General features: G+C 38.0%; 1 protein-coding gene across 1 annotated transcript in view; it reads right to left on the bottom strand.

Annotated features, from left to right (window-relative positions):
- LOC121956247 (hemicentin-2-like) overlaps window positions 1-21,908 on the bottom strand; it is a 32,203-nt gene extending 10,295 nt beyond the window's left edge. Inside the window, exons 1-13 of the mRNA XM_042504379.1 lie at window positions 21,760-21,908; window positions 18,967-19,242; window positions 18,566-18,892; window positions 17,232-17,468; window positions 16,218-16,445; window positions 15,864-16,127; window positions 10,642-10,908; window positions 10,392-10,553; window positions 8,582-8,800; window positions 8,138-8,380; window positions 5,665-5,866; window positions 825-848; window positions 444-460 (exon numbers count right to left, since the gene is read on the bottom strand). Coding sequence (XP_042360313.1) covers window positions 444-460; window positions 825-848; window positions 5,665-5,866; window positions 8,138-8,380; window positions 8,582-8,800; window positions 10,392-10,553; window positions 10,642-10,908; window positions 15,864-16,127; window positions 16,218-16,445; window positions 17,232-17,468; window positions 18,566-18,892; window positions 18,967-19,242; window positions 21,760-21,817 — 2,524 coding nt within the window. The 5' untranslated portion in view covers window positions 21,818-21,908. The remainder of the gene's footprint in view (window positions 1-443; window positions 461-824; window positions 849-5,664; window positions 5,867-8,137; window positions 8,381-8,581; window positions 8,801-10,391; window positions 10,554-10,641; window positions 10,909-15,863; window positions 16,128-16,217; window positions 16,446-17,231; window positions 17,469-18,565; window positions 18,893-18,966; window positions 19,243-21,759) is intronic.
- Between the last annotated feature and the right edge of the window lie 5,195 nt (window positions 21,909-27,103).

The following is a 27,103-nucleotide window of genomic DNA, read 5'->3' as shown; positions in this document are numbered from 1 at the left end:
TTGTTATATGTGAGGATTTGCTGCATTTCTTTGTCGTTTATAATAGTAAATGACAAGGTCTTTGAGTTTTGAAATGTAAGTTGGACAGAAGAAGTAATTTGGAGAAGCCATTTTGGGCTGTGGGAATTACTTTTTTTTATTTTACATTTAATAGATTAAATGATTAAACATTAAAAATAATCTGCTGAGTCACTGCCAATAAATATACAAGTTTCAGCTCTAGTCACCAATAAAACAAGCAGTACTTGTCTCACAGATGATGATAAAGGACTACACATTATTTATCAAAGAAGCTAAGGCTTCATTTTTCTTGATGCTCCCTGCTTAACTAAGGAGAATGCATGACCCTAACCACACCATAAATAACCACATTTTACAGATTCTGGCTGTGAGAAATTGTGTGATTTTGAAGAATTTAAAGAAAAGGCGCCTTTAAAACTGACTTGCTGGTTGTGGGGTCCTGATGGGTTTAAAAATAAATACAAAACGCAAAAATTTAGAGTTGAATGTTCATCCCCTTAGCCAGTTACAAAAAAAAAACACACAAATCCCTCTCCACTTTTTAAAATCATCTGGAGTGCCTTCCTAATTTTATACCACCACCCCCCCCCCCCCTTACAAATAATGAGCAAAAAACAGTAAGAAATAATATTCATAATAACGAAGCACACGTTTCTTATTGACTAGGATTACAAATACATGTCTTTTACCCTCTTGTCCAAAAATGTACAAAGTTTTTACATTTGGAAAATGAACAAACATGCGAACGAAAGCCGCAAAAACACAGCCTGTAAACTGATAATCAAACAATGGGCGTAGGTCACCCTGAGGACTCTGTGACTGTGACACTGTCGAAACGCAAATAAGTGATATCATTTTTAAAGTTCATGAATAAAAAGCAAACGAACAGGACAGAAAATAGTTACCTGTACACGCTATCAAGACGCTTAGTATGAAGAAGAACCACCTCATGATTTCGCCGGTGTGCCGACCAGAAAACCTTTAGCACTAAAAAACAATATAAAAATGATCCCGTATATAAAATCCGTGTCCTCACGGCGACGCGCTGTACTTTTCCTTTCACCTGAGATCTCACAAAGTAAAGCAACACCGTGCTGCATTAACGTGCTCCTCGTAAAATCCTCCGGGTGTGGAGTGGTGTAGTCGGAAATAACTTTGGCAGACAAGAAGATCCACAGTCCGTGAAGTAGTTGGAGCGTGGAGACGGTTAGTTTAGCTCTGCATACAACTTAGAAAAGGGGCGGGGGGTTGCCCAGCAACGAGCGGAACAAGAGAGCGGAAAAAAATAGTTGAATTTTTCATTTTGCATTTCTTACAGCCACATGACATTCACACCAAATAACAGGTCACATCCGGCAATTTAGGTATGAGAAATCTCCCTCTTCCAGGAAGGAAGCGTTTCAGGTATAACTTCCGGAATTGCTGTATTTCCAACAGTACCAGAACGCAGCACGTCTACGGCCCACCCTTGTTTTGAAATTAACCCTCTATGGTACAGCGTTGCCACATGGCAACAACCCCATTTTAAGCCTTCTACACACAGATAATACATCTTAAGTTATGATGCAATGCATTAAAAAAGAGGTGGGGTTCTAAGTAAACCAATAGCAGTGTTTAAATTTGTCACATTACTTTCTATAGGCCATTTTGAAACCCTTTTCTGCAGACATCATCGATGGGAGGAGCCTCACCATTTGATGCCTAAAAATTCAACAAAAAAAGTGTTTTTTTGAAGTTTTTCAACGGGAAAAAAAAAAATACACTCAACAATAGGTTAGTTAAGTTCATTATCATGTAGTTTCTTGCACTGTAGTCGATCAATAAATAATAGAAAATGTTAAAAATGTGTACGTTGCCGTATGGCAACACCGTACCATTATGGATTGCTAGCCTGGCATGTTGATAACATTTTGTATATAGGCCTACTTTGCAATTGCATTGGTGTACACTGATCTTCTATAGTCTCTAAACTATAATAATGCACTTTGTGAGTCCTTTCCACATTGCATATGATGATATTTGACACATCTTTCTTCCATTTACAGAATGAATGCAAATTTTTTTTTATGGTACATCGCGGAAAAAGGCTGAACTAGCCCTCCCACTAGATGATAGTGAAGATGACAAAGAATTCAGTGACGAGGAAAATGAGCTGCTGGAAACACAGAGTGAGAGTGATGAAGACAGTGAGATGGATGAAGATTATGAGCCAGAGAATGAGGACAGTGGGGACAGTGAGGACAGAGACAGTGAGGGCAATGGAGACAGTGAGGAGAGGGAGGACAGTGAGGATGAAAGTGAAGTGACAGGTATTACCAGTAAGAGAGTGTAAAATGGGTAACACTTTACTTGACGCCTGTCCAGGCTACTGGGGATTGTTTATACTATAACATGAGTTTTAAAATAAATGTTACATACAATTTTAAACAAAACTCTCATGTTTTCATTACTTTCCATTATGGTACGGTGTTGCCATATGGCAACGAACCCTAAAAACTACTAAAAAAATAATATTTTTTGAAAATGTCTCTTCATTATGTTTACTTGGTCTATTTTAAGACAAAAAAACACCCCAAACATTTTTTTACCAACTGGGATCATAGTGCGTACCATAGAGGGTTAAATCCTGCTGGATGCAAAAAAAAGATGGTGAAAAAGTAGTTTGCCGAAAATAAAATCAGAAGGTGAAACAAAAGATGGTAGACAAAGAAAACTGATGAGGGGAACAAGAAATTTTCTAGAGGAGATTTTTTTTCGATCATCATTTTTTTTCCAAGATAATTTTTTTCAACATCTTTTTTTTCAGTAACATTTTTTTCCAACATCTTTTTTTTCAGCCATCTAATTTTTTTAACAAACATCTAAAAAATGATGGTGGGAAAAAAATGATGGACAAAACTTTTTTTCCAACTTTTTTTTTTCCACCATCATTTCCGTATCTGTCAAAACACAAGGATCTGAGCGATTATTTTCCTATGTGTTGCGCAATAGTCAAACAGACTCATAGTTTTCAGGATTTCCACAGATTTGTTTCTGAAAGATCACACCAAAGCTGTCTGTTAGAAGGTACAGTAGTGCTGGTATTACCCTGGAGGGTCAGCAGCAGCCCAGTAAAGTAGTACCCATCTTGGTGAGCCTCTAAGGGGATCTTTGGCTATTACCAAAACTCAGAATTTTATTTCTGTGCACTACCACAGTTCAAAAATGCCAGTAACAGTAGACTGTTATTTATGAAAGGGGAAGCGATGGGACAAAACAGGGGAGGAATGTGGTATATTTTCTATGCAGTGGGGAAGGACTTCTGATTTTTATTTTGGCTTAGGGGAGGGGCATATAACTTAATGAAACTATATTTTTTAAAATTAATTTAAATCCCTTCTGAACCCCCAAACCCACCAGCAGGCTTGAAAGGCATAAATTAAAATCAAAAAACAAAAAAAATATGCTTAAATTATTCCATTGATCACTGGAAGAAACAGTAAAAGCAGAAACTATCATTAAATTTTCAAAATGTGCAATGAACTCATTAAGAAATATAACCAAATCTAACCTTAAAATAGTGATATTTCATTAAAATAATCTCATTCCACATTAAAATTTCACCCCAAAAAAATAAAATTTGCCCCATAGAAATAGAGGGAGGGTCATACATTTCCCCCCGGTCACTCAGGGAGGCTCAAGGGAAAAATATTTGCAGTTCTGGGGAGGGTCAAGATAACAATAATAATAATAATATTAATAATAATTATAATAATAAAACTTTTGTCACACCCTAGGCACCCACCTCATCTGATAAACAACTAACAGTGCTAAAACTCAAATTTATGATGACATCAGGTATTAAGTCTAGATCTGCTCCATTAACAATATTCTACATGATGCTGAGGGCACAATGTTCTGAATAGATGGGTATTTTTATTTTTTCATAATTGAGAACACTCATTTGGCTATAAAAATGAAAACTCCGATAATCTGTCTGCTATTCATTGGCGATGAAGCAGCTACTGACTTTCAACTTGATGACATCACAAGTTTGAGACTTGTCTGGTTTCTAACTTGGAGAGAGAATAGCTCATGTTCACACATATTAATTGAACTTTCCTACGCCACAGAAATAACATATGGAATTCTTAATTAAGGAGTTTTTCCCCTTTAATAACTATTTAGAGATTAAATTTAAAAAGGCAGAACTTTAAGGTCTAGCCTTTGTCACAGGTCTGTGCTCTGAGGAGGATTTACCAGGCAAGAAGAAACTGTTATCTTCTGATTAGCTATTTCATCGTCTTATTACTGTTTGAAAAATCCAACAAAATGAGTCTTATGTTTCTGATCACAGATGAATGCATATCAGATACATTCTGACCTTTCAATAACGAAGCAATCTGTTTGAAAAGCCAGATTTTTAATATCAAAATACATTTTAACATCAGTCAAATATTTACAGCTGTATTCACAAATGCGTTACATTGTCTTCATGTCCCCATCATCGCAGACAGGAACTTAACCACATTAATTCTTCCAACATTTGCATCATTTACATACCTATCTGCAGTCCTTTTTCAACACTAAATTGTTTCATCTTTGCTTTTTCTTATAAATAAATATGTTTCGCATTTACATAAAATAGTATCCTAAATATACAGCTCTAATAGGCATTAGGCTATAATGCCATGCAGTCATTTATACAAAAAAAAAAAAACACAGCTGTGGAACAAGACAATTTGTCCCATAAACCCGAGGCTGAAACAGTGTGGCACAACAAAGTGCCCGGCACCGAGAAGGCTACAAACTCAATCAGAAGTGCATGGAGGAGGGGCGCCTGGTGGCCCCATGTATAGAGGCTGTGTCCTCACCGCAACAGCCGTGGGTTTGATTCCAGCCTCGGCCCTTTGCTGCATGTCGCCTCCTCTCTCTCTCTCCCCCTTTCACACTTTTGCTCTCTTGTCAATTAAAGGCAAAAATACCCCCAAAATATCTTTAAAAAAAAAGAAGTGCATGGAGGCTTACAAAGAATAATGAAGGGCCAATGGGCTCAATGAATAAAAAATGCATAAGTCAAAGTGTTTACAAATTTGGCAGGGCTGGTTTTCACACCCTCAGAGAGGCCAGGGGTGTTTCACTTCCCGTTAGTGTAAGAGTTAAAAAGACAGCAGTTTCAGGGTTAACACTTATATGCATGCTAAAATCAAGTCGAGTTTAAGTGAATATTAAAGGGGCATAATTTAAAAAAAAAACGTGAAATCAACATCAACAAACAACATTCATAAAAACATTAAATTCCCTTTGTGCTCATAAAATAATATCAAAACAGTTTATCTGGCATGTCAGAGCCAAATTTTGAGTCCTTGCTCCTCCCCTCTTTCTTTTCCAGTGAAAACAGGTGAAGTCCAGTAGTAAATATAAAATTGTACATCTCAAGCCAAAGTTGCTCATTCTTATAATTAGACTATGGCATGAAGGGTAAAATGCTATTTTATGTGAGAAAATAGATGTGAGGATGACAGAGTATGTGATCAGTCCAGTGTGAGCCTGCAGGCTGAGTGGTATTCAGGCTTTCAAACACTGTAGTTTGTGGTGGCGGAGAGATGCAGCTCATTCAGAGTGGTCAGACTATCTGTTCTGTGCTATCCACAGATGTAGTGCTAAGACAGTTTGGTCATAGGAAACTGCATGTCCCAGCCATTGTGGGCTACGTTTCCACTGGGGGTGTCCAGTTTGGGGTTTTTAAGACTGTAGCGGCGCATCTTGGTGTTCTTGTAGTAGATTGAGTAGATGAAGAGGAAGACGACGGAGATCGAAACAACTGTGAGAGCCACAAATCCAGCTATGAGTGGAAGGTAGTCCTCTGTAATGAAGTCAAACAGGCAGCATTTTAATGTTTGAGTATTTCAAAAATAAACTGTTATAAAAACAAGGGTCTCTATTTCTGTCATGCTCCACTACATGTTAAACACATCTTTATAAACTTTTATTTATGAATTTCATTTTTATTTTATATTGCAGGACAAATGAAGATACACTTGACTATTTGGATGCACATGCACAAACGAAAATGATGAAGAGGTTGCTAATTATGTACAGTTTTATCATATGATCTACTAGGCTTGGGCGGTATTTAAGTATACCAAGGTATCTAGAAATCCTGGTCATCATTTTTTAATTCAGTCAAAAACAAAGACGCTCCTCTTTCTAGTAAACTAATACAGGATGCTGTGTTGAGGCATGGTATTCTAGTGTACAATGAGCTGAGAAAGACGGTGACTGCCAGTGGTGGGGATAACGTTAAAGAACTAAAGCCAGCCAGTATCCGCAGAGAGATAGTAGGGGATAACAGCGTAGAGCCAAGATATTTGCACATTCAACTCAATAAATTAATGGTTTGGTGATTGTAAGAACAACGAAAAGAATAAGCAAGGCCAATTTTTTGGGGTTTATTTTGTTTCTGTCAAGTTAAAAGATGTGTGTTTTACGATGAGTAAACAAGGCCATTAAGCTAACGTTAGTCTTTTTCGGTGAAAGAGAGAAGCTTAAAAATTCAAAAGCTGCAGTTTCATTTGTTTATATTATTTTTTGTTTTGTTGATAATAACTATTTCCTTTCAAAACAGGAAACTCGCTGCTTGAACACATCTCACAGCTGAAACAATAAGGAGTTGTTATGCTGACTGTGTCTTGTTGGAATATTTTAACATATTGTCCACACCTACATTGTAGGCTAGACAATGTCATGCATGCAACAATGACTCCTATTACCAGCAGTGCAGCTTTTTATTTTTTTTAAAAACAAAAATGATGAAATGTCAGGAAGGTACGAAAAAATAGACACTGCCCAAGCCTATGACCTACGCTCAGATAGGAAGATAAGCCTAATTGTACTTAGATCATTACTGCAGAACCACCTTCTGATTATAAGATCTCATAACAGAAAACAGGTCATATTAAGAGAAGTTTAAAGGGAAACTTCAGTATTTTTTTACCTGGACCCTAATTTCCCATGTTTGTATCTAGGTGACAAGTGGAGATAAAAAAATTTTGGTTCAATACTGAGAGAGACCACATCAGTCGCAGCAGCAAAAAAGGCTGCCTTGTAATTCCTTTGGGGAATTCTGCACCTTTGGTTTATGACCACTTAAGGGTTTATTCTGAAATCTTTTCCACATTGTCAAAACAGTTAAATACTCAGCCATTACACTGAAAATCTATTCAATAACACTAACACAATTCAATAAACACTACGGTACAGTTTCTGTTCTCCAACACAGCAAAATATTCGCTGCAATTTTCTCTAGAACTCTCAAAATCATTTCCACTGTTGTTTTTCCTGAAACAATCACCACTCGCAAGATTTCCTTGAGCGAGACTTATAGAGTGAAAAGTGAGGAGAAACCTTTTGATTTCTCTGTAGCACCCTCTATAATGTTGCCAGACATCTCTGATAAACACGGCAAAAATGGCAATGGCAAAAACAAGGACTTGTGATGTCCGTAAATTGATAGTAGTCAATTGCCTGTAGGGATTACATTGCAGCCTGCTTCGCCTCTGTGGCTTGAGCAGTTTCTCTTAATACTGGATCATTTTAAAAAACGGTTGTCTCTATTAGTCATTTAGACACAAAAACATTAGAAAATATAGTCCAGTTTGAAAAATACTTCAATAACTTTCAACTAAAACTTACCTAAACCTCCGATCAATCCACCAGCCTTCTGTCTTTTTGTTTCTTTCATCGCAAACCGCTCAAAGAAATCTCTCGACGCAATTCTGAAATAAATCTATATGCCTGGATAGATTCCTCTTTGAAGCTGCACGTCTTTTATCGCGCTACTTTAGGTTAAGTTCTACTCAAACATGTCCAGAGTATGATTATATCTTTGCAGATGCTAAATAAAATGAGGTTTTGAGCAACAGAAACCAGTGAACATTCTTATATAGTTAGTATACAGGGGAGGAGATACGAGCAGTAATTATTTATAAATTATATAAAACCCCCTCCCAGATTTGATTTCAATTCTGGGACACATTTTTATATATTTAGGAAAAACATCTTTCACACATTTTCATAGGAAGACATGCATCTTTTGTCTAGACCTCAAACAGTGGGATTTAGATTAAGATGTTACCTTTTAAAATCACTTCGACCTCATGGGACGTGGAATCAACTTCATTAGCGACGCTGCAGTTGTAGATGCCTGCTTCAGATACAATAAGTGTGTTTCCAGACATGCGGGGCACTTTGTCGGGACTGTAGAGCCACAGGATCTTTGGAGGCGGGTGGCCGTCAGCTTCACAAACAAGCTCCTCGGGATAACCTTTGAACACTGGGACCCTCTTTGGAAGCTTTGCAATATTAATGCTGGGCTTATCTGTTGAGAAATAAAGGTGAATAGAACAGGGTGAGTATGTATTTTCAAAATTTCGTATTGTAAAGAAAACAAGCTCTAGAGTATCATTGCATAGACACTCTAGCAGAAGTATGTGCTTGTCATAAAATGTCCATAACCACTTAACCTTACAGTGTTGTCTTAATCATAACTATTGAGCAGCAAATTTAAGTGTGATCTCACAGTAGACGGTGACGTTGAGGGGACTGGACATCACGGTTGGAGGAGGCTGCGGTCCCTCAGGTCCGAGATTCAACTCAGCCTCACATCTGAACTTCGCTCCAGTTTGGTTTCTGTCCAGAGTGATGCTGATGGTGGATGACACGTTTAGCGGAGATCGGATCACAGCGATGTCACAGTTTGTGTCGTTCTCAGGCTGGCAGCCAGTCACTCGCATTGAGCCTGATGGACAAAGGGACATTTAGGGACAAATATAAAGAAAGAAAAAGACAGAAATCAGTTTTACTTTGATTCATAATGCCTAATATTTGATTGCATTTACATAGATGAACTCCTGAATAAAGGAGCTGACAGTCTGCCGTTGACCCACGTTAGGCCACAAAACTAAAAACTGTACCTACAACCTTGACAGAGGAAACAGAACTGAACTTTGATCTTCAGAAGTTATCGATGAAGTTACACTGCTCCTTGTGAGTAAAAGCAAACCGCCTCTCTCTTAAAGGGGAGTCGGACAGCAGCTCTGCTATCTTCACATTTTAGAGAATGTAGTTAATATTTCTCCATTAATAATTCATCTCATCCACCCACAACCCAACCACACATTCCTGTGTGTGTGTGTGTGTGTGTGTGTGACAAGAGTGTACAGACATTGTGAACCTGCCTATGTAGGCACATCTTACTATTTAAATAATGCACCCTTTAAATAGCAGGAAAGTACTGTGCTATTGAATATAAACTTTTTTTATGGTCAATGGCGCAATCATTTTCTGCTGCATCAAAATAGCAATCTGCTAACAATGTACCAGACCACACCTCAATTTAACACATACACACCCAAGTGCATGTACAATGTGGGTGCTGGCAGTGAATATGACAACTGCATCAGTCTGAAAGGAGCTATAACACTTGGGCTGCACTGTGCTCAGCTTTGTGCTAGGTATAAGATAAGTCCCTAAAACAGTGAAGTTACAGTGAAGTAATGAGTATAATTCTCTATATTTTATATCATGATGAAATTCATTTCTTGTCCTTATGTTGATGACTCCAGTCACATAAACCAAAAAGGGATTTCCTGATGTTCAGAGTCTCTTGACGTGAGTCAAATACTGATAAAGATAAGAGATAAACTGATGAGGAAGCCTTTTTTTTCCATTCCAATACTGCCACCAATTTTTTGCGTGTCACATCATGCGTGTGGCAAAAAGATCACTTGAACAAACCTCCCTCACTGTTCACAGTACTATTGAAAACACCTTTCTACTAATCACCCTGGTTGTTTAATGAGATGCTGCTGCTTAAAAAAGGAAATTGTGCATTACAAAATTAGGAGAACTAATAAAATGAATGTTCACTTCAAATGTTCACACTCTTTTAACTCATCTACATTTTGTCATCTCATTGAGTGCAAAGGGCTGTGCAGTATCTTCAGTTCTCACTTCTGTTTTCTGAGGTCTTTAGCAGAAACCCTTCCTGGTGGTTTGTGTTAATGTTTGCTATCACATGGTAAATATGCTTTGTTCTTTTAACATTGGCTAATTAAAGCCAAGGCAGTCTTCCAGTTTCCCTTTTTGTATGACGATTACAGACCACTGCCATCTGCTGGTATGGATAGTTACTGCCGCTCATGCATGCACATAACATACAGTATTTGCTAGTTGGCTATGAATGTGTTCATGTGCAACTTTTTGTCCAAGATACAGGTGATGCCTTTCATCAACGCTAGTTTTTGTCATGTCAGTTTGGGGTGTTTGAGCATTTGGATTTCCTTGGCTTTACAAACAGGATAGAACTTGTGAAGATAAAGATTCCCCACCTTTTAGAAGTGGCTGGAAGGTTTCATTCCCTTGATACCACCTCACAATGAGGTTTTGTGCAGGAGCAACGTTGATAATGTCACACTGCAGCTGGAACTCTCTCCCCTCAACCACAGAGCTCAAGTTATCAACATGACGGATGGAGACACTATCTGGTGTTTCTGAGAAGATGAAAAAATAATGATCAGGAAAGATAGTTTCAAAATTCTAGAAGAACTTTTAAAAACAACAAATGTTGGAAAAACATACTGTAGAGAGTGAAGTTTAAATGTTTCTGGCACGTTCCTCTTATGTGAAACGTCGCAATACAAACAGGCCTTGGGTCCCAGTCTTTATCAGCGTCAACAAACCAACGTGTGCTGTTAGTTCGGACGCCCTGACTAAGTTGCCAGTATATTTCTTTCGCATGTTCTGTATCAGTGGAGGTTGGCTTGCATGTTGCATGCTGGCCTCTGTCTTCGTATTGTACCACCATCCTGTCCGGAGTTATTTCAACAGGGCATTCAGAACTGACACCTGCAGAATAAAGAGTGGGGGAGAAACATGTTATTCCAAGTCCAAGTGTATACACATACACTATCTTAACACAATATTTCCACTTCCAGTGCTGTAATGAAAATGCGTGGAAAAGTCCGAACAAAAGCTGTGTCTCAGGGGGGAACAGGAAAAGGCTCAGGAAGGATATACCCCTCCCTTAGGAAAGTCTGCACTTGCTGCCCAGCATTCTTTGTGTTGAATTTAACTGAAATACCAATATCTCACTTAAATGCGTCACATACCACCCAACCCATTTCCTACAATTTTAACAGTTATCCCAACGTTGAAACATACTATTTACTCTGAAAACTATAATAGTAATAGAAGGTCAGGGGTGTAAAAAATATGGCCAAAAGGGGTCCAAGGTGTGGAATTAACCACAATACCAAATACAACGGAACTGAGAGGAAATTTTCTTAATTCTTTGATTTTGTTTTTGGGTGCCGGGAATAAAACACATAGATATTTCCTTACGTTTGCCTGGCATATTTCAGTTGAGGACAATCTCTGAATATACACCGACACAAACATCAAGCATTCTCACTGTATCAAAGTTTGTTAAATTGTAAAATACCTGATGGGTTTACTGCTACAGCCCAACTGACATCAAATTTGGCTGTATGAGTTTGACACCCCTGGATTAAATAGACACAGGGTCACAATAACTGCAATTAATCAGACTACCTAAGTCGCATTTTTTTACTAGTATTCTCACATTATCACTTATCATGTGTCCCTATTCAAAGCATAATTCCTGTCAACTTTTCCAAACTAGTGGGTGTTGCTTTAAGTCAGTTCTTCTTAACTCAGCACGCTACATAAATAGACCAAAACAATCCCGCTTTTTGTTCCTTATAAGTCACAGTAATAACAGTGAGCCTAAATGAGCCATTTCAAACACAAACTAAGCGCTCAACTTACTCGGTCCTATCCCGTTACAAAGCGACAGCAGCTCTAAAGTCAAAAGCACTGAAAGGAGACGAAGTGAGATTGAATTATCCATTGGAATAAAGTTTCTCCGGAAGCTGTCGACCCTCTTGTGTTACACCGAGCGGCTCTGAGGTTTCTCCTGCTGCCCCTCTGCCTACATGGGACGAGCCAGCGTCGACTTGTAGACTTTTTGGGAGAAAGCTAAGCTAAGCTATGTCTGCAAGCACAGCACAGCCCTCACATCACCAGAGAGGAAACTGGGAAACAGCCCTCCCCCCAAATACGGTACACACACACACACACACACACACACACACACACACATAAACTGCAACCTCTCACACCCACTGTGTCTAAATGTAGCCTTATGAGTGCCAGTTGCTAGTTAGACGGTTGGCCAAACTCCCCAGCACATACGGGTACGAAAAAACTCTGGGAAAAAATACATGTTATTTGCTTATTTTTGCACAATGTCTTATGTATGTTCCAAATTAATATTGAATATTAGTAAACAACCCAGCAAGCAGCTGTGTGAGGCTGCAATGTACGGGTTACTTTGAGCTAAATGCTAACATTAGCATGTAAATATGCTCCTCACAGTAGCATGTATACCTTATATTTAAAGGCCCAATATGTGGGACTTAGGGGCTTCTATTGGCAAAAAAAAATGTTATATAACAATCATAATTATGTTTTCATTAGTTTACAATCACCCTAAAATAAGAACTGAGATGTTGATAGTTATAAGGAAGCCGGCTCCTCTTGTAGAGTCTGCCATGTTGTTACACAGTAGCCCAGAACTGACAAATTAAACTATGAGTGTGTCTGTCAACCATCATTGTTCTCCCAAGCCGCAGAAATTTCAGTTGTTAAATCTCATGGCTAGATGCCACTAAATCCTACACAGTAGATATTATTGCCTTTTATAATGTACATTAAAGTTTAAAATGTAAAGTTTGAAATCTAATGCCATTCACATTTTGAGCATTATTGCCACGTCGTCATTGAAATGTTATTCAAATAGTCCTTAACATATTTATGTTATCAAAGGCTTGTGTGTGCTTTTGATTGACGTAGAAGCTCCATTTTAACATCAAATTTCGCCACCCTATTGCATCCCCGTGTGCACTGCAATGCACATACAGCTAGCCTAGCATCAGCTAATTTAGCTTAAATAACACAGTACCTCAGAAACAGAACAAAAATGTATTGCTGCGTTGAAATGGGGGTGTGTTTTTCATGTGCACAAGTAGTGGATATAATTTTAAAATAACATTTTCTGAGAACACAGAGTTCTTAAATTTGTTTACATGATTTCCCATGTTGTAAACATGGATTTACAACTTCCATATAAACACAGCATGATTGGTTGACGCTGCACCACGTCATTGGAGCGCTGAAAAAAAGTTGAGGCCATTCAGGTCAGCTTTGATATGTAGTGCATCGCCCCAGTCCACAGCAGCAAGTGCTAGGTGTCAGTTTGTGGCTTCCATTGAAAATGACCTGCAGCCTGCTGCTGTATCACTTGTAGTGTTAACACTGCATAGTCATGCTAGCCGCTCTGTGTGGCAGTGGCTGCACTGTAAATGCTAATATCTGCATGCAAACATGCTCACGATGCCAATGCTGATGTGTTGACGTTTGCAGGTTTAGGTATCATGTTTACCATCTTAGTTTAGTGTGTTTTATACCGTAACATTTGTTAACATTAGCACCAAATATGCACAATTAGAAAAAATAGAATTTTGGAAGGATTTAGTCATCATCTGAAGTGTTGAGCAAATTGAAATTTCGAACTAATTAGTCAGGGGCTCACCAAAGTTGTTACTATTGATCCTGAGACATAGATGTCTTTACCGAATTTCATCGCAGTGCACAGAATAATCAGTCACTCATTGCTCAATCTGCAGGGTCACTTTGGAAAAGTGACGTTCTATGACCAGGCCAATGATGGGACAAGACTGCATGTTGTAGTGAAGGCTTTTCAAACAAGAGATCGGTCATGTGCCTGATGAGCGAGGATTGAGATCCTGAAGTCCTTTTACCACTGCAGGAGTACAAGGATTAAACTGGGTGAGTCCTCAGCCGTCATCTGACTATTTCAAATACATTGATTTGTAAACATACAGCGTCTGCATGTTCAAAAGAGTGCTTGCTCAGTACTCTCCTTTGGCTTGCAGTGCTCAGTGGATGAGTCAGGGAATTGATTTTTGGTTACTGTGTAAATTTTGAAAATCTATTCGTAGTGTAGCACTGCTTCCTTTATTTGTCAATATTTTGCGTTTTCAACAAACAGTATGCTGACTGAGCACCACAGTCCCTTCAGCACCAGGATAGACAAGAGGTCATTCTCGCCTGTGAATAGTAATGGAAATAGGAGGATAAATGCACTGTTTCATCGTCCACTGACAGGAGAGACAAGTGGTGCAGGCAATAATGTACCTTCCCCTGTGGAGTCTGTGAGAGTACCTACTGTCCGCTCAGCATATCTGTCAGGTGACTTTAGGTATATTTGTGCTCATCATCTACATTTAATCTCAATTTTACATACAATATTTCCGTTACTGTGTCCGTTACTTGCAACAAAGCACATCTACATGTCTAAATGCCATCTATCATCGGCATTTCCAATGCTGGTGCCAGTATCAGAACAATTCTGAAACTAGCATTACTGCTTTGCGGTTGTATGCCTCTGCACACCAGTCAAGTTCACGTATAGTTTACATCCATGTCTGTGAAAACATGGAAGCTTCTCACATGTCCTTCCCCCGGCAGCACAGAAGATCTCTACAATCAGCACAGTTACATGGTGGGCACCCAAGATTAGTGTCACAAATTTAGTATCTGACCAAATGTCTCCATTTCTGTTTCTGAGATTTGCTGTAGTAATGGCCAGAAAAGTATTTTTGCAGAACATTGTGATGACACAGAGAAGCTGACCTTTGACCTGGATAGAAAATCTAATAACGTCATCATTTATGCTATTAAACATTTGTGTAAAATTTCTTAATGATTAGTTACTTCTGACCTTTGATCACCAGATTCTAATCAGTTCATTTTTGAGTCCAAGTGGATGTTTGTGCCAAATTAAACAAAAAATAAAAATATTTAAGTAAATTGCTCAAGGTGTTCTTGAGATATTGCGTTTACAACAATGAGAAAGATGAGTCACAATGATCTTGAGAATTGACCTATGACCACCGAAATGTAATCACAACGATCTTGACAATTGACCTATGACCACCGAAATGTGATCACTTCATAGCTGAGTCCACGTGAACATTTGTGCTAAATTTGTAGAAACTTATTCAAGGCATTCCTTAACGGGATGTACAGATGTACAATCGTCCCCATGGACGAACGGACAACCCATAAAACATAATGCCTCCAGGCCAGTGATAGCTGTCATAATTAGCGTATAAATTCTTAAGTATTAGCAAAAAGGCATGTTTTTTGAGGTCACAGTGACCTTTGACTACTAACTTCTAATAAGTTCAAGCTTGAGTACAAGTGGATGTTTGTGGCAAATTTGAGGAACTCCTTTAAAACCTTCTTGAGATATTGCATTCACTGAAACCAATGCAAGGACACAGTGACCCGAATCTTTGACCACCAAATTCAATTCATTGTTGAATCCAAGTGAATGTTTGTGCCAAATCTGAAGAAATTTCCTCAAGGTGTTCTTAAAATATCAGGTTTGCGAGAATGGGACGTATGAACGGACGGACACCCCGTAAACATAACACCTCTGTCGGAACAGAGGCATAAAAACCAAGAACTGAAATTTGTCTATTCAAATAATTACATTTTATCATAAAAGTAATAGTAGTGAATATTAGGAGTAAGGTCTTTTTAAAATGTGATCATTAATGTAATGAGCAGACTACCAATGAAAAACAAGCTCTAAAAAATATTGCATCAGCCTACTAATTGTGTTAAAGAATGTTAGATACATTAGATACACAGATAGATACATAGAGGTAGATACATTATATTGACCCTACCTTTAACAGTAACTCTGACTGTTTTAGAGACATTCCCTTTGTCATTCCAGGCGTGACATGTGTAGAAGCCCATGTTGTATATAGTAGCACTGTGGATGAGCAGACGGGACACTCCATCTTCATCTTCCTGTATCACATTGGCGGTCTGGTAATAATCCCAGGAATATTTTGGTCGAGGGTTGCCCATGGAGGAGCACTTCAGCCACACATCAGAACCAATGTCGACTTCAGAGTCTTCAAGCTCAAATATCTGTGATGGAGGGTCTAGAGGAAACAATTGAAGTAATATAAGTCAGAGAAAAAGCAGAAGACCCATACAGATGGATGTTTGGGATTATCATCAGAATAACTTACAAATGACATTAATGTTCACTGTTTGGCTGACACTTGACGAACCGCTTGAAGCTGTGATCAAGTATTGCCCTGAATCACGTCTTGTTAGTTTCTCTGGAAGTTCCACTTCCTCGCCATCTTTAGTCCACATGATCTCAGGTTTAGGATAGCCCTCCACAGTGCAGTTCAGACTATAAGGAGTGTCCTCCAGCACAGTGTAATCATTTTGACACCTCAACTCTGGTCCATCTACAAGTAATAAAACATTACAATTCATGAACTTGCCAGTGGAATGTAACAAAGTACAGTTAATCAAGCATTGTATTGTACTGTACCCTCTCCCTTTGTAGATATAAATAATTCATTATAACAAAACAAAAACATGATAATTACTTTTTCCAGGTAAAGATACACTAAAGAAAACATAAAGATCACATTATATCACATTTCTGCCCATATTTCCCCGTAAATCCTACAAACCACCTTTACATGTCTTACATGTCTGTCTTAGTTTCATCAAGCAATGAGGTTGCAAAACTGAAATATCACCTATCTGCCAAGCGTGTAGGAGAACTGTGTCGGCCAACACGAAAATGTGAATGGCCCTATCTATCCAATACTAGCCAATATTTGATTTATGTATCCTGGGCTGTAGAACAACATGGCTGACCCACTTTGTATGTAGATATAAACATCACATTCTAAGATAAAGATTTTTTTTTTCAGGTGATTATAAAATAATGAAATTTCTACACACTGGCACTTAAAGTAAAATATCTGATTATTTTCTCCACCATACACTTACTGTAGTACCGTTATGGCAGCTTGAGTTTGTTTGTGCATCAAGCAGTTTACAAATTGAAATACTTCAAAAAAAACCAAAACATTATTACAGAAAAATCTTGGCAATGTGGCAACAATGATAAGCAAAACCTAATGAGTCTTTGTATAAAATATGTGCAAAATATCAGAAATGTAACAATGTTTTTCATGCCCAACAGTGGGTTGTTTGCGCTGATTGAATGTGACACTCACACAATACGAGAACCTGCATTTTCTTTTTGACTAAGCCAGCCCCCTCAGCTTCGATGGCGTAAAGGCCTGCATTCTTCCTGCTCAGAGGAAGGGCCGGGTCTACTGGCTGTCCATCTTTCTGCCATACAACAAATGGGTCGGGATTTCCTGTCACAGAGCACCTCCCCTTCAGAGTTTCTCCTTCCAGTAACTCCAGTTTGTCCAGTAAAGCACCAGAACACTGGACATCCGGTCCAACTGCACAGAAGCAAACACAGTAACCATTACTACTTTTCTTTTATCGAAAAGATGAAAAAGCTTTTGTGGGGGATTTGGCCTAGATGAGGGAACATTTCTACACTCTATTTGGCAGTGTTGTAAACTTCAGGGGGTTTGGCGGGGGGTGCATAACACCGTCCTGTGTGTATGGTGTTGTCTTTTCGTTTGATCAGGAGATTTGTTTCCTGGGTAACTTTACTAACTATATTCCTAAAATTAGTTTTGCTATAAGGTTCAGACATTTTGCTGGTCATTGCTAAAAAACATTATTGTGTTAAAATGGAATTTAGATGCCCCCCTCCCAACTGGAATGTTCATTCATTGATTATCCGTAACCGCTTATCCTATTCAGGGTCACAGGAGCCCATCACAGCTGACACTGAGCGAGAGGCAAGTTACACCCTGAGCAGGTTTCCAGAAAATCACAGGGCTGACATACAGAGACAGTGTGTCAACACCTGAAGAACTTGCTAACTCCTTAGCATAGTGAAAATTATAGGGCTGCAACTAACGATTATTTTCATTATCAATTAATCCAATGATTATTTTCCTGATTAATCATTTTGTTTATCTTGTTTTATGTTTAACTGTTTTGTTTAAAGTGAATAATGCATGCCACAGTTTTTAGAGCTCAAGGTGTCGGACACAGCCTAATACCTGAAGATATCCAGTTTATTCAGTAAGAGAAGAAAAAGCAGCAAGTCCTCCAAATTAAGAAGCTGCAACCATCAAATGTCTCATTTCCTTTTAAGAAATGGCTCACAAATATAAAATGGGAGGTTTGGGGGTCCTCTGCCAAAATAATTTAAGCCCTTTATATCCTGCATTCTGTTGTTTTTTTGAGCAACAATTTGTGCTTTTTTCCTATAATTTATGGCATAATTGTCTTTAATTTAGTCAAAATAAAAGTCTTGCTACTTTCATGTTTTTATATGGGGATGTGTGTCGCCTGTTGAACCAACTAATTGCTTAATCAAATAATCATTGCAGCTCTAGCGAAAATAGTATAGAAAAATTTGAACCCAAACTCAGAAATAACAGACATTAAAATTGGTGAGTACACATGTTATACTTACAGTAAACTTCAACCTCATACCCCAGTGAAGATACATTAAGTTGTGGCCCTTCTGGCGACAAGTCCAAATGGGCCTCGCATCTGATCGTGACTCCGTTGTCTTGTCTGGTCGGTATAAAGTTGAAGACAGATGACTCGTCCACTGGTGCCTTACTGAGATTATTAAAAGTGTCCATAAAGACCATTGCATCTCCTTTGTACCACTTCACACTGAGATTTTGAACAGGTGCAATGTTGGGGATGTCACATGTAAACTTATTTTCCTCCCCTTCGATCATCGGACCAGATGGGCCACTGCTGGAGCTGATACTAATGTTTTCTGGGAATGCTGGAGGAAAAGTAGAAGTTATCAGACACAGTCTTGGTTTCATTGTGATTCTTTGCAAAATGAGACGGACTTACTGTAAAGTACAACTTTGGGGTGCTTAAAGCACTGTTTGAAATCACTTTCTTGTGATGGGTTGATAAAGCATGACGGAGTGATGCCCCATTCTTTGAGGTTCTCTACAGTCCAGACCACGTGTTTGACTTTCTGTATACTTGTGCCTCCATGTGAAGCCTCCCAGCCCATTCCTCTGAACAGGATCTCCGATGTGCTGCAGTTGACTGTGACTGATTCTCCATATTTCACCACAACACTTGGGGGGTTCAAGTCAATGGGACAGGAGGCATATACACCTACAGCATGGGCATGAGTATATGACGTGTCAGATTTGCATAATTGCCACAAAAGAAATATTTCATTGCAATGCTTGACTTTTATCTATCATCTGTGAGGTAATTAAATAGAGACTACCTCTATAACTGCCTGCCACTTGGGTTTTAAGTGCATTTTCACTGTTTGTCAAAGACTTGTGGATGCTATATGTGGTGGAGAAAATAGTTATAGGTGTAAAATATAAAATGTTTGTGTTTCTGCAGTGTCTATCTTGTTAACTGATTCTGCTCTTTCTCTTACTTTGTCGGCAAGTTAAATTTGTCCTGACCTGTCAAACCAGAAAAGTTATAAGACACACGCATGTACTGTCTCGTTAAGAAAAGGCGAACACCTTGTTTCTTGGGTATAACTGAAGTTGGAAAGATAGTTTAACCCTTTGAGACCTGAGCAAATTGGCTTGTTTTTTTTTTTTCAAAAATATGGGAAATTAGTGAGAAATTAGTGACAAAAAAGTATAAGAAATTACCTGAAAATTTGTTCAAAAAATAAAAATAAAATAAGAAAAGGTGCTCAGGGTTCAAAGGTTTAAATATTTATGAAAGGCATCTGCAAGCAGCACAAGAAAAGTGATGTTGCTACAGGTTTCAGAGGGTTAAAAAGACCAAATCACAGACTTTTTTTTTCTCTCTTGGGACTATTTCTTCCTACCGATCTGCACTCCCCAACCATATTACTGCGCAGAAGGAAATGTGCCTCCATTTAGGGGCGAGAGGCTTGTGCTCGTGACAGCACAAGATGTGAACATTAACGACATCCTCCTTAAGAGACCCGTAATGTTAGCTCACTCAGTGGTGTGGTGATGGTGAGCGAGCAGTAGATGCACACTTCCTTCTGCACAGTGATTTGGTTGGTAGGTGTAGATCAGCAGAAAGAAAATACATGAAAGCGCTCATAACAAGGTGGGTTGGTTATCTTAACCAGGGAATGATTTCTGGACAGAGACATTGCTGTTGAGTTTTCTCAAATGTGTTTTTTTGCCACCTTGAGCACTACCAGCTGAGTGCCTTCTAGTTTCATTATATTAAAGAGAAGGCAGACATATCTTACTCTCCAACACTTGAGAATTCCTATCAAAGCACTTTAAAATGATAAATAGCACTAAAGGTAATAATAATAATATATATATTTTTTTATTTGGGGTCAGAACCCCTTGACACAACTGTTATCTTGTGTCTGTTTTTGTATATTGTAAATACATGCATTCATTGTGAGACAACAGAAGACCAATAAGAGTGTTTTCCATTGGCCAAAGTAGAGCTCGAAGTAAAAGTACAAGTTTCCAAATCACTGTAATTATTTAGAAAAAGACAGACAAATTCTGACTTAGGTAACTGGAGTTAACTCCAAGTAAGCACTATCATGTAAACCCCTTAATTATTAGCCTATATTACATGTTCTCTTAATGTATATATGAGTTAAGGGGGGCTTTAAAGCATGCTGTCTCTCATCACATACCATGCAATGCTTCCTGTTTAGAGGACACATCTGCTAGTACAGTACAAAAAAAGGAAAATCACTTTCTCTTCTTATTTCATTTTACCAACAGGTATACACAGGAAATCAAGGTTTTTCTTCAACTTTGGGGGAAAAATGTATTAACAAAACCAAACACTATAGCTTTAACAAAAGTATGAAAAGTGTTTATCAGATTAATATATCTGGCAAATTTGGTTTCTGTTCTAAAAAATACACAAATATAACCCAAAACTGGATTAAAACACGTATATGTAAAATTTAAACAGCGGTGTGATAATTACTTATCATAATTAATCAAATCTTTCTGATGGGTCTGCTTACAGTCAAGGTAAGAAATATCGGCTCTGGTTTCATTTTCATATTCCTCAAAATCCATCTTATATCTCTTAGTGAAAATTCAAACATGTGAAATAAGTGTAGGCTGTTCCTCAGCTCTCTTTCAAGCTCAGGACACTGTGCCGATGCCGGTAAATTGAGCAACACTCGCAGAAATAGGCTTACCTCGTAAAGTATATATTACTGTTACCTAACAGTCTTAATATGAGCTAATTAACTATTGGCTATTCTGGAAACCTTTGTTTCCCACCTGATACTCGGGGGGGGGGGGTTTAATGTTCTTTTGAGATTTATTGGTATAATGAACATGTGATTTTCTAATAGCATTGGATATGTGGAACTTCTTTGTTTGCCATCAATGCACAATGAGCCGACAGTCCTTTTTTTGAATATGATAACGCTCCCTTCTGGTTGAAACAAAGTTCTGCAACTCCATGTGACACTTCTACCTGCCGCTATCATTATTGTCAGTGACGCTTGATGGTTGAATAATCTCATACAGCGTTCTTACATTTCAATGTACTTTGTGGATTTTTCACTAAAGCATACACTCTGTGAACTCACAATACAAAAAAAAATGCTAAATATTGATGGTCAGTGTCATATAGGCTACATTATAAATTGTAAAGACCATGATTTCAGCAGAAAAAGTGAAAAGCTCCTACCTGTCACACTGAGCAGGAACCCCACGAAGAGTCGAACAAATGAAGTACTTTCACTCATTGGATTTGTTTACTCACTGGATGTGAACAATGTCCCTTCTGTCGTTTATTCCAGCTCTGCTGTGCTTCTCTGCCCGGGCTGCACTGTCCGGAGCTGGAGTACACCAATGAAGTACATTCAGAGGAGAAGGAGAGAGAGAAAAAAAGAGATACACCACAGCCAACACACTGGAAGGTATGCTCTCTCTCTCTCTCTCTCTCTCTCTCTCTCTCTCTGTCCACACACACAGACACACACTTTTCTCTGTACAGTCGCTGGGGATTTGTGTGTGTGGGTGATATTTCTGTTATTCATAGTCAGGCAGCCTGGTACTTCTGCTGCTCTGTAAATGACTCAAATATTTTCAAATTTGGCAGCTTAACAGAAGTACAGACATAAATCTTTGCAAATGTGTTAAAATGTGTTATAATACAGTGTCAAATCTGACAAGGTGGTTTTACTTTATCGCATTAGGCTTAATTTATATTTACTTCATATCTAACTGTTAGGTGTACTGAAACTTTAGTTCTGTTTATTTAATTTTCTGAAGGTTTCGCAACTTAAAGACTGAAAAGTGAAATTAAGTGATAACAACTTCGGTAAGTTAGTCTGACTTAACTTGATCATGACAAAGAGGATTTTGCTAATGATGAAGTTTGAAGACCTGCGAGTTGTGTTTTGTTAACATGTTTAAGAATATACAAATATGACTGACAACTGCTTACTGATATATAGCACAGTAAACTTGATTTAGGCCTGCCAAAGCTGCTGAAAAATTAGAAAGACTGATTTAATGAACTTGTCAAGTTGAAGTTACAACAACTTATAAAAATTGAGTAAATATAACTAAATTTTAAGTAGACTTAACATTTAGAAATAAAGTAGCATAAATCAAGAGTAATAGTTATATTTACTTATATTTTTAAAGGCATTCAGTTTCCAAGATTTCTTAAAGTAAAATCAGCTTGTCTGATTGTGTGTTATGTTTTTAACAAATTTACAAAGATTTATTTCTGTACTTAATTCTATTTAACTGCTCAATGTGAAAATACTTGATTACAAACAGATTGCATGGTTTAGGATTTAGACCACTGGAATTCCTTTTAAAATTAAAAACAAAAACCAACCTACATAATGGTGAGGAACGTTTTGTGTAGCACATTTCAACACCGAGGCAAAGTGCATAACACAGGGGCTGTTAGGCCACAGAAGATTTTATGAGTTATGAAGAGTTTATGTTGAGTCACTTTGCCCTTCTTCTGCTCTTAATAACAACTCATCAAATCTGTTTTTTGTAAACATCTGTATTTAATTATATTTAACTGCCAGATTTGAAAATATTTAAGTCTGAGTGTTTACGAATAGATTGAGTGGTTTAGGACTTAAACCACTGAAGGTGCTTTTAAAATTGGTAGTCTACAAATTAAACAAAAAATCCAAACAAACATAAGAGTAAGACAAGTGCATTTGTAAATTAAATGGGCCACTTCACATGGACTGCACCCCAAAAAAAAAACCACTGAAGCACAGGATTCACTTAAATGTTTAATAGGGTGCTAAATGACCAATGTTTTGACGCACATTCCCTCTTCATCAACATCTTCATCGTTATCTTTTTTGACTTTTGCTTTGATGAAGATGCAGTGTGTATCAACATTAGTCATTTTGCTGTCGTTTTGGGCTGAAGTGCAAGAGACGCCTTCAGTCAAGTTCATTTGTGTAGCACATTTCAGCTGATCTTCAAACAGTGGTTAGTATGAAATCCTAAATTCAAAACAGACTTTTACACTTCCTCAATTCTCAATAACAGCTCAGCATATCTGTTGTTTGTAACTGTTAGAAACTTGAAATGTCCTTAATTTTTTAATGATCACATGAGTTTGAGCAAAATGTGCATATTCAAGTATTCTTATGGGTTTCAGCTGATTGTAGTTGAAAATATAGGTCTGTTTTACTGCTCTGTTTACAAATACTAACAAACATTTCATAGTTTTAAAGGTTCAGTGTGTAGGCCTTAGTGGCATGTAGTGCTAACATTATGGAACTTAAATTTCTATAGTTCTACATGGTGGCTGATGCGAAAACGTGAACTATTTAAAGCCAGTATTCGGTTTGTCCGTTCTGGGCTACTGTAGAAACACATGGCAGACTCCATCGGAAAGGACCCGCTCCATATGTAGATATAAACAGCTTATTCTAAGGTAACACACACACACAATAATTCTTATTTTCAGGTGATTACTAACTAATGAAAACATAGTAATGAATGCAATTTTTTGCCAGTAGATACCCATAAATCCTACACACAGGACTTTTAATTAATATTTTTCCCAAAAGGAACAAATGATAATTCAAAAATCATATTGCAAATTGGACCAATATATCTCAAACATATTTTACTGTATTAAAAGGTTATTAAAAAATACCAAAAAAGACCTAATGAAAAAAATGGAGAAAAGAAAGTCAAAGATCTCAACTATATAACTCATTACATAATGATTCAAAAAGTTTGATGTGCTAGTACAGTTTAAACTAGTATCAGTATCAGTTTTCTCCGTACATCCTTAACTAAGACACTTGATGCAGCGTGTGAAACTTTTAGAGTAACTGAGCTTTCACATGACAACTTTTACATACCGTATGTACTTAAAGTTAAATTGTTGTATAGACATATTTTTTCCACCATAGGACTAAAGTAGATATTTACTTTAAACATTGCTTTACAGGAACAAATTTGATGATAGCAATGGCATCATGCTCCTGTTCTCAATCAGGCTAAACTATCTAAAATGTTGTGTATGCATACTGGAAGGCTTCATTATGCCCACACTTCTTAAGGTCACCAGCGCAGAGATTCAAACCCACACACCAACATTTTCGAGACAGACTGAGTGTTTGCAGATCTACCAGCACCGTGTTTAGATATTTCAGGCCATTTTATACAATTTGAGTGTTTTAAACCAAAATCTTCTATTATTTTTGATTTAATAGTGATTCAGAAATCATATTTGTTCTAATAAGATCCATTATCAGTGTCAATAAATAGGGCTTAGTAATAAAATAAACATGTGGCCTTGCTCCCTGACAACATTGTTATGTCAAGCATCTTGTACTGTTACGTTTAAAGAAGGTAATCAAATATGTGGAATTTCCACACTGCATATTATGTAGTCACATCCTGTTTTTACTTGTTCCAGATTTCAGTAATACAGGATATTCCAGCAGGATATGAGATCCTTGAAATAAGGAAAGTTTTGCCCTGATGCACTGATGGAGTGGATGTAGATATGAGTTGTTATTCACAATAAAAAAATATATCTGAAGGCTTAGACACAGACTCTGCAGGGAAGCATAGAGCATGCCTTGTATCACATTACCCCTGAGCCCTTGTGACCCACAGAAATCATGAAGAGAAACTAGAACAATGTGTTTGTAGTTGAAATAGGGAAAGTGAGAATGCTGAGAATAAACAGCTGCACGCAGTAAGGCGTCTTTAATCCAGTCAGGGTCAAATGTCATTCGGGCAGTTCATGAGATGGGAGCAGGAGGAGATGACAGAAGAAGATATTCAACAGGGGAGGCTATGAAAGACAAACAGAGGGCTTCAGTTGAGAAAACAAGCATTGGGATTCTAGTCATGTTGCTGAAACACTCCCTATTTACAAAAACTACACACAGGCAATGCATGCACTATTCTTGACTCTCACTCCAGGAGGTTTATACAAACAGTGATATTATACTCAGAAGGTCGGTATTAAAATCTCAATAGCTTGTTATTGGACACTTGCCAGTAGTACGCTATAATCTCTTGACAAGGGGTCGTTGTTTCCTAGCAACAAAGAAAGAAGAACTGAAAACTAAACAGAGATTGCTGCCAAATTAGAAGGAAATGTTCAAACGTGTGTTTTAAAGCCAGCAGTGTGATCACTATCAGATTAATTTTCCTGTTCATGTCTAAAGACATGCAGGGAACGACCTCAAAGAGCCTCGCAGGCCACCTGTAAAGCATTTCCAGCTCATTTGGATTAACTGTTCTCAGATGTTTACGCAAGTGAGTCCCATGATTAATGGTGTGAAAAATGGCAGCTCTTGTACAGAATTTTTGTTCTCGTGATAAAGGGCTTTCAATACATGGTAATGATATGACAGTGTTGTTCCATTTCCAGCATCATTGCAGGCAATAATATTCTGCTAAGAAACCTTGTGTCCTGGAATTTATGTGGATGCCACCTGTCACGGTCCAGCCACCCAAAAACTGATGCAGGCCAAGTACCCTCCTCTTGGCATCGGCACTCCTCGGCGCACCATCCCACACCACAAAAACTGCTCAGGAATGGACTACGGAATGTGACAAAAAGCCCAACCTGTCAGCATGCCCTCAATATTCCCCAGACCTCAATCTGATTGAGTCCTGATACCGCAGACGTACCCCTGATCCATCGTGGGGGCTCGATTAGATTGGGATCTGGGTTATTTAGAAGGCAGGTCAACACCTTGAGCTCTTTGTCATGTTCCCAGCAAGGTGTCGTGGCAGAATGTTGCATTGTAACGAGATGAGCAATGTTTTGGCTGATTGATATACACACACACACATATATACATTTAAATATATAGGTCAGCAAGGCAATTCAGTATAACAGGACATTTAAATACATCTTAAAAAGAAAAAATAAGAGGACAACAGAGTATATAGAAGGCATTATAGCTTAATATCAGCAAAACCAGACTTTTCAAATCAATAAATCATGAAAATGAAATCATGAAATGAAGTAAAATGCAACATTTTAAAAGATTTGCAGCACTGTGAAGTGTAAAAAGAAAGCTTCAGGCCTGAGAGTCATAGCTCCTCTTGCCTTTAAGCCGCCACGGAAGGTAGTAACAGCACCAAAATGTGTCTGTGTTATGTATGTGGCCCACTACAGGAAATTTAAAAAAAAACTAACATGAGTTAGTGGCTAACTCAAAAAAAGTACAGTAGACAAAATGTCCACACATTAGAAAAAGATTACACACGACATGAGATAAGCCACCATATTGCAGGGGTGGTAAATGATTGTTATTGCCACATTATGCTATCATTATTGTTTAGAAAGTGCTGCCAGTGCAGATGGTATATGTCATTCTAGAGGCCAATGCTGTTATGTTAAATGCCTCTTTTGTGTCCATGATGCCAGCATGCTGTCTAAAATCACACACTGGAGCGGCATGATAACAATGTTGTTTAGTTCTGTGTAAAAATGCAAAGGTGGCATAAGAAGGGACCTTATATGGAGCCTGTAGTGCAATCTCTGTGTAAAAAAGGCTATA

This window comes from Plectropomus leopardus, chromosome 17 (assembly GCF_008729295.1).
Source record: "Plectropomus leopardus isolate mb chromosome 17, YSFRI_Pleo_2.0, whole genome shotgun sequence".
In the NCBI taxonomy this organism is placed as follows: Eukaryota; Metazoa; Chordata; class Actinopteri; order Perciformes; family Serranidae; genus Plectropomus; species Plectropomus leopardus.
This window is presented reverse-complemented; position numbering and strand designations above follow the sequence as displayed.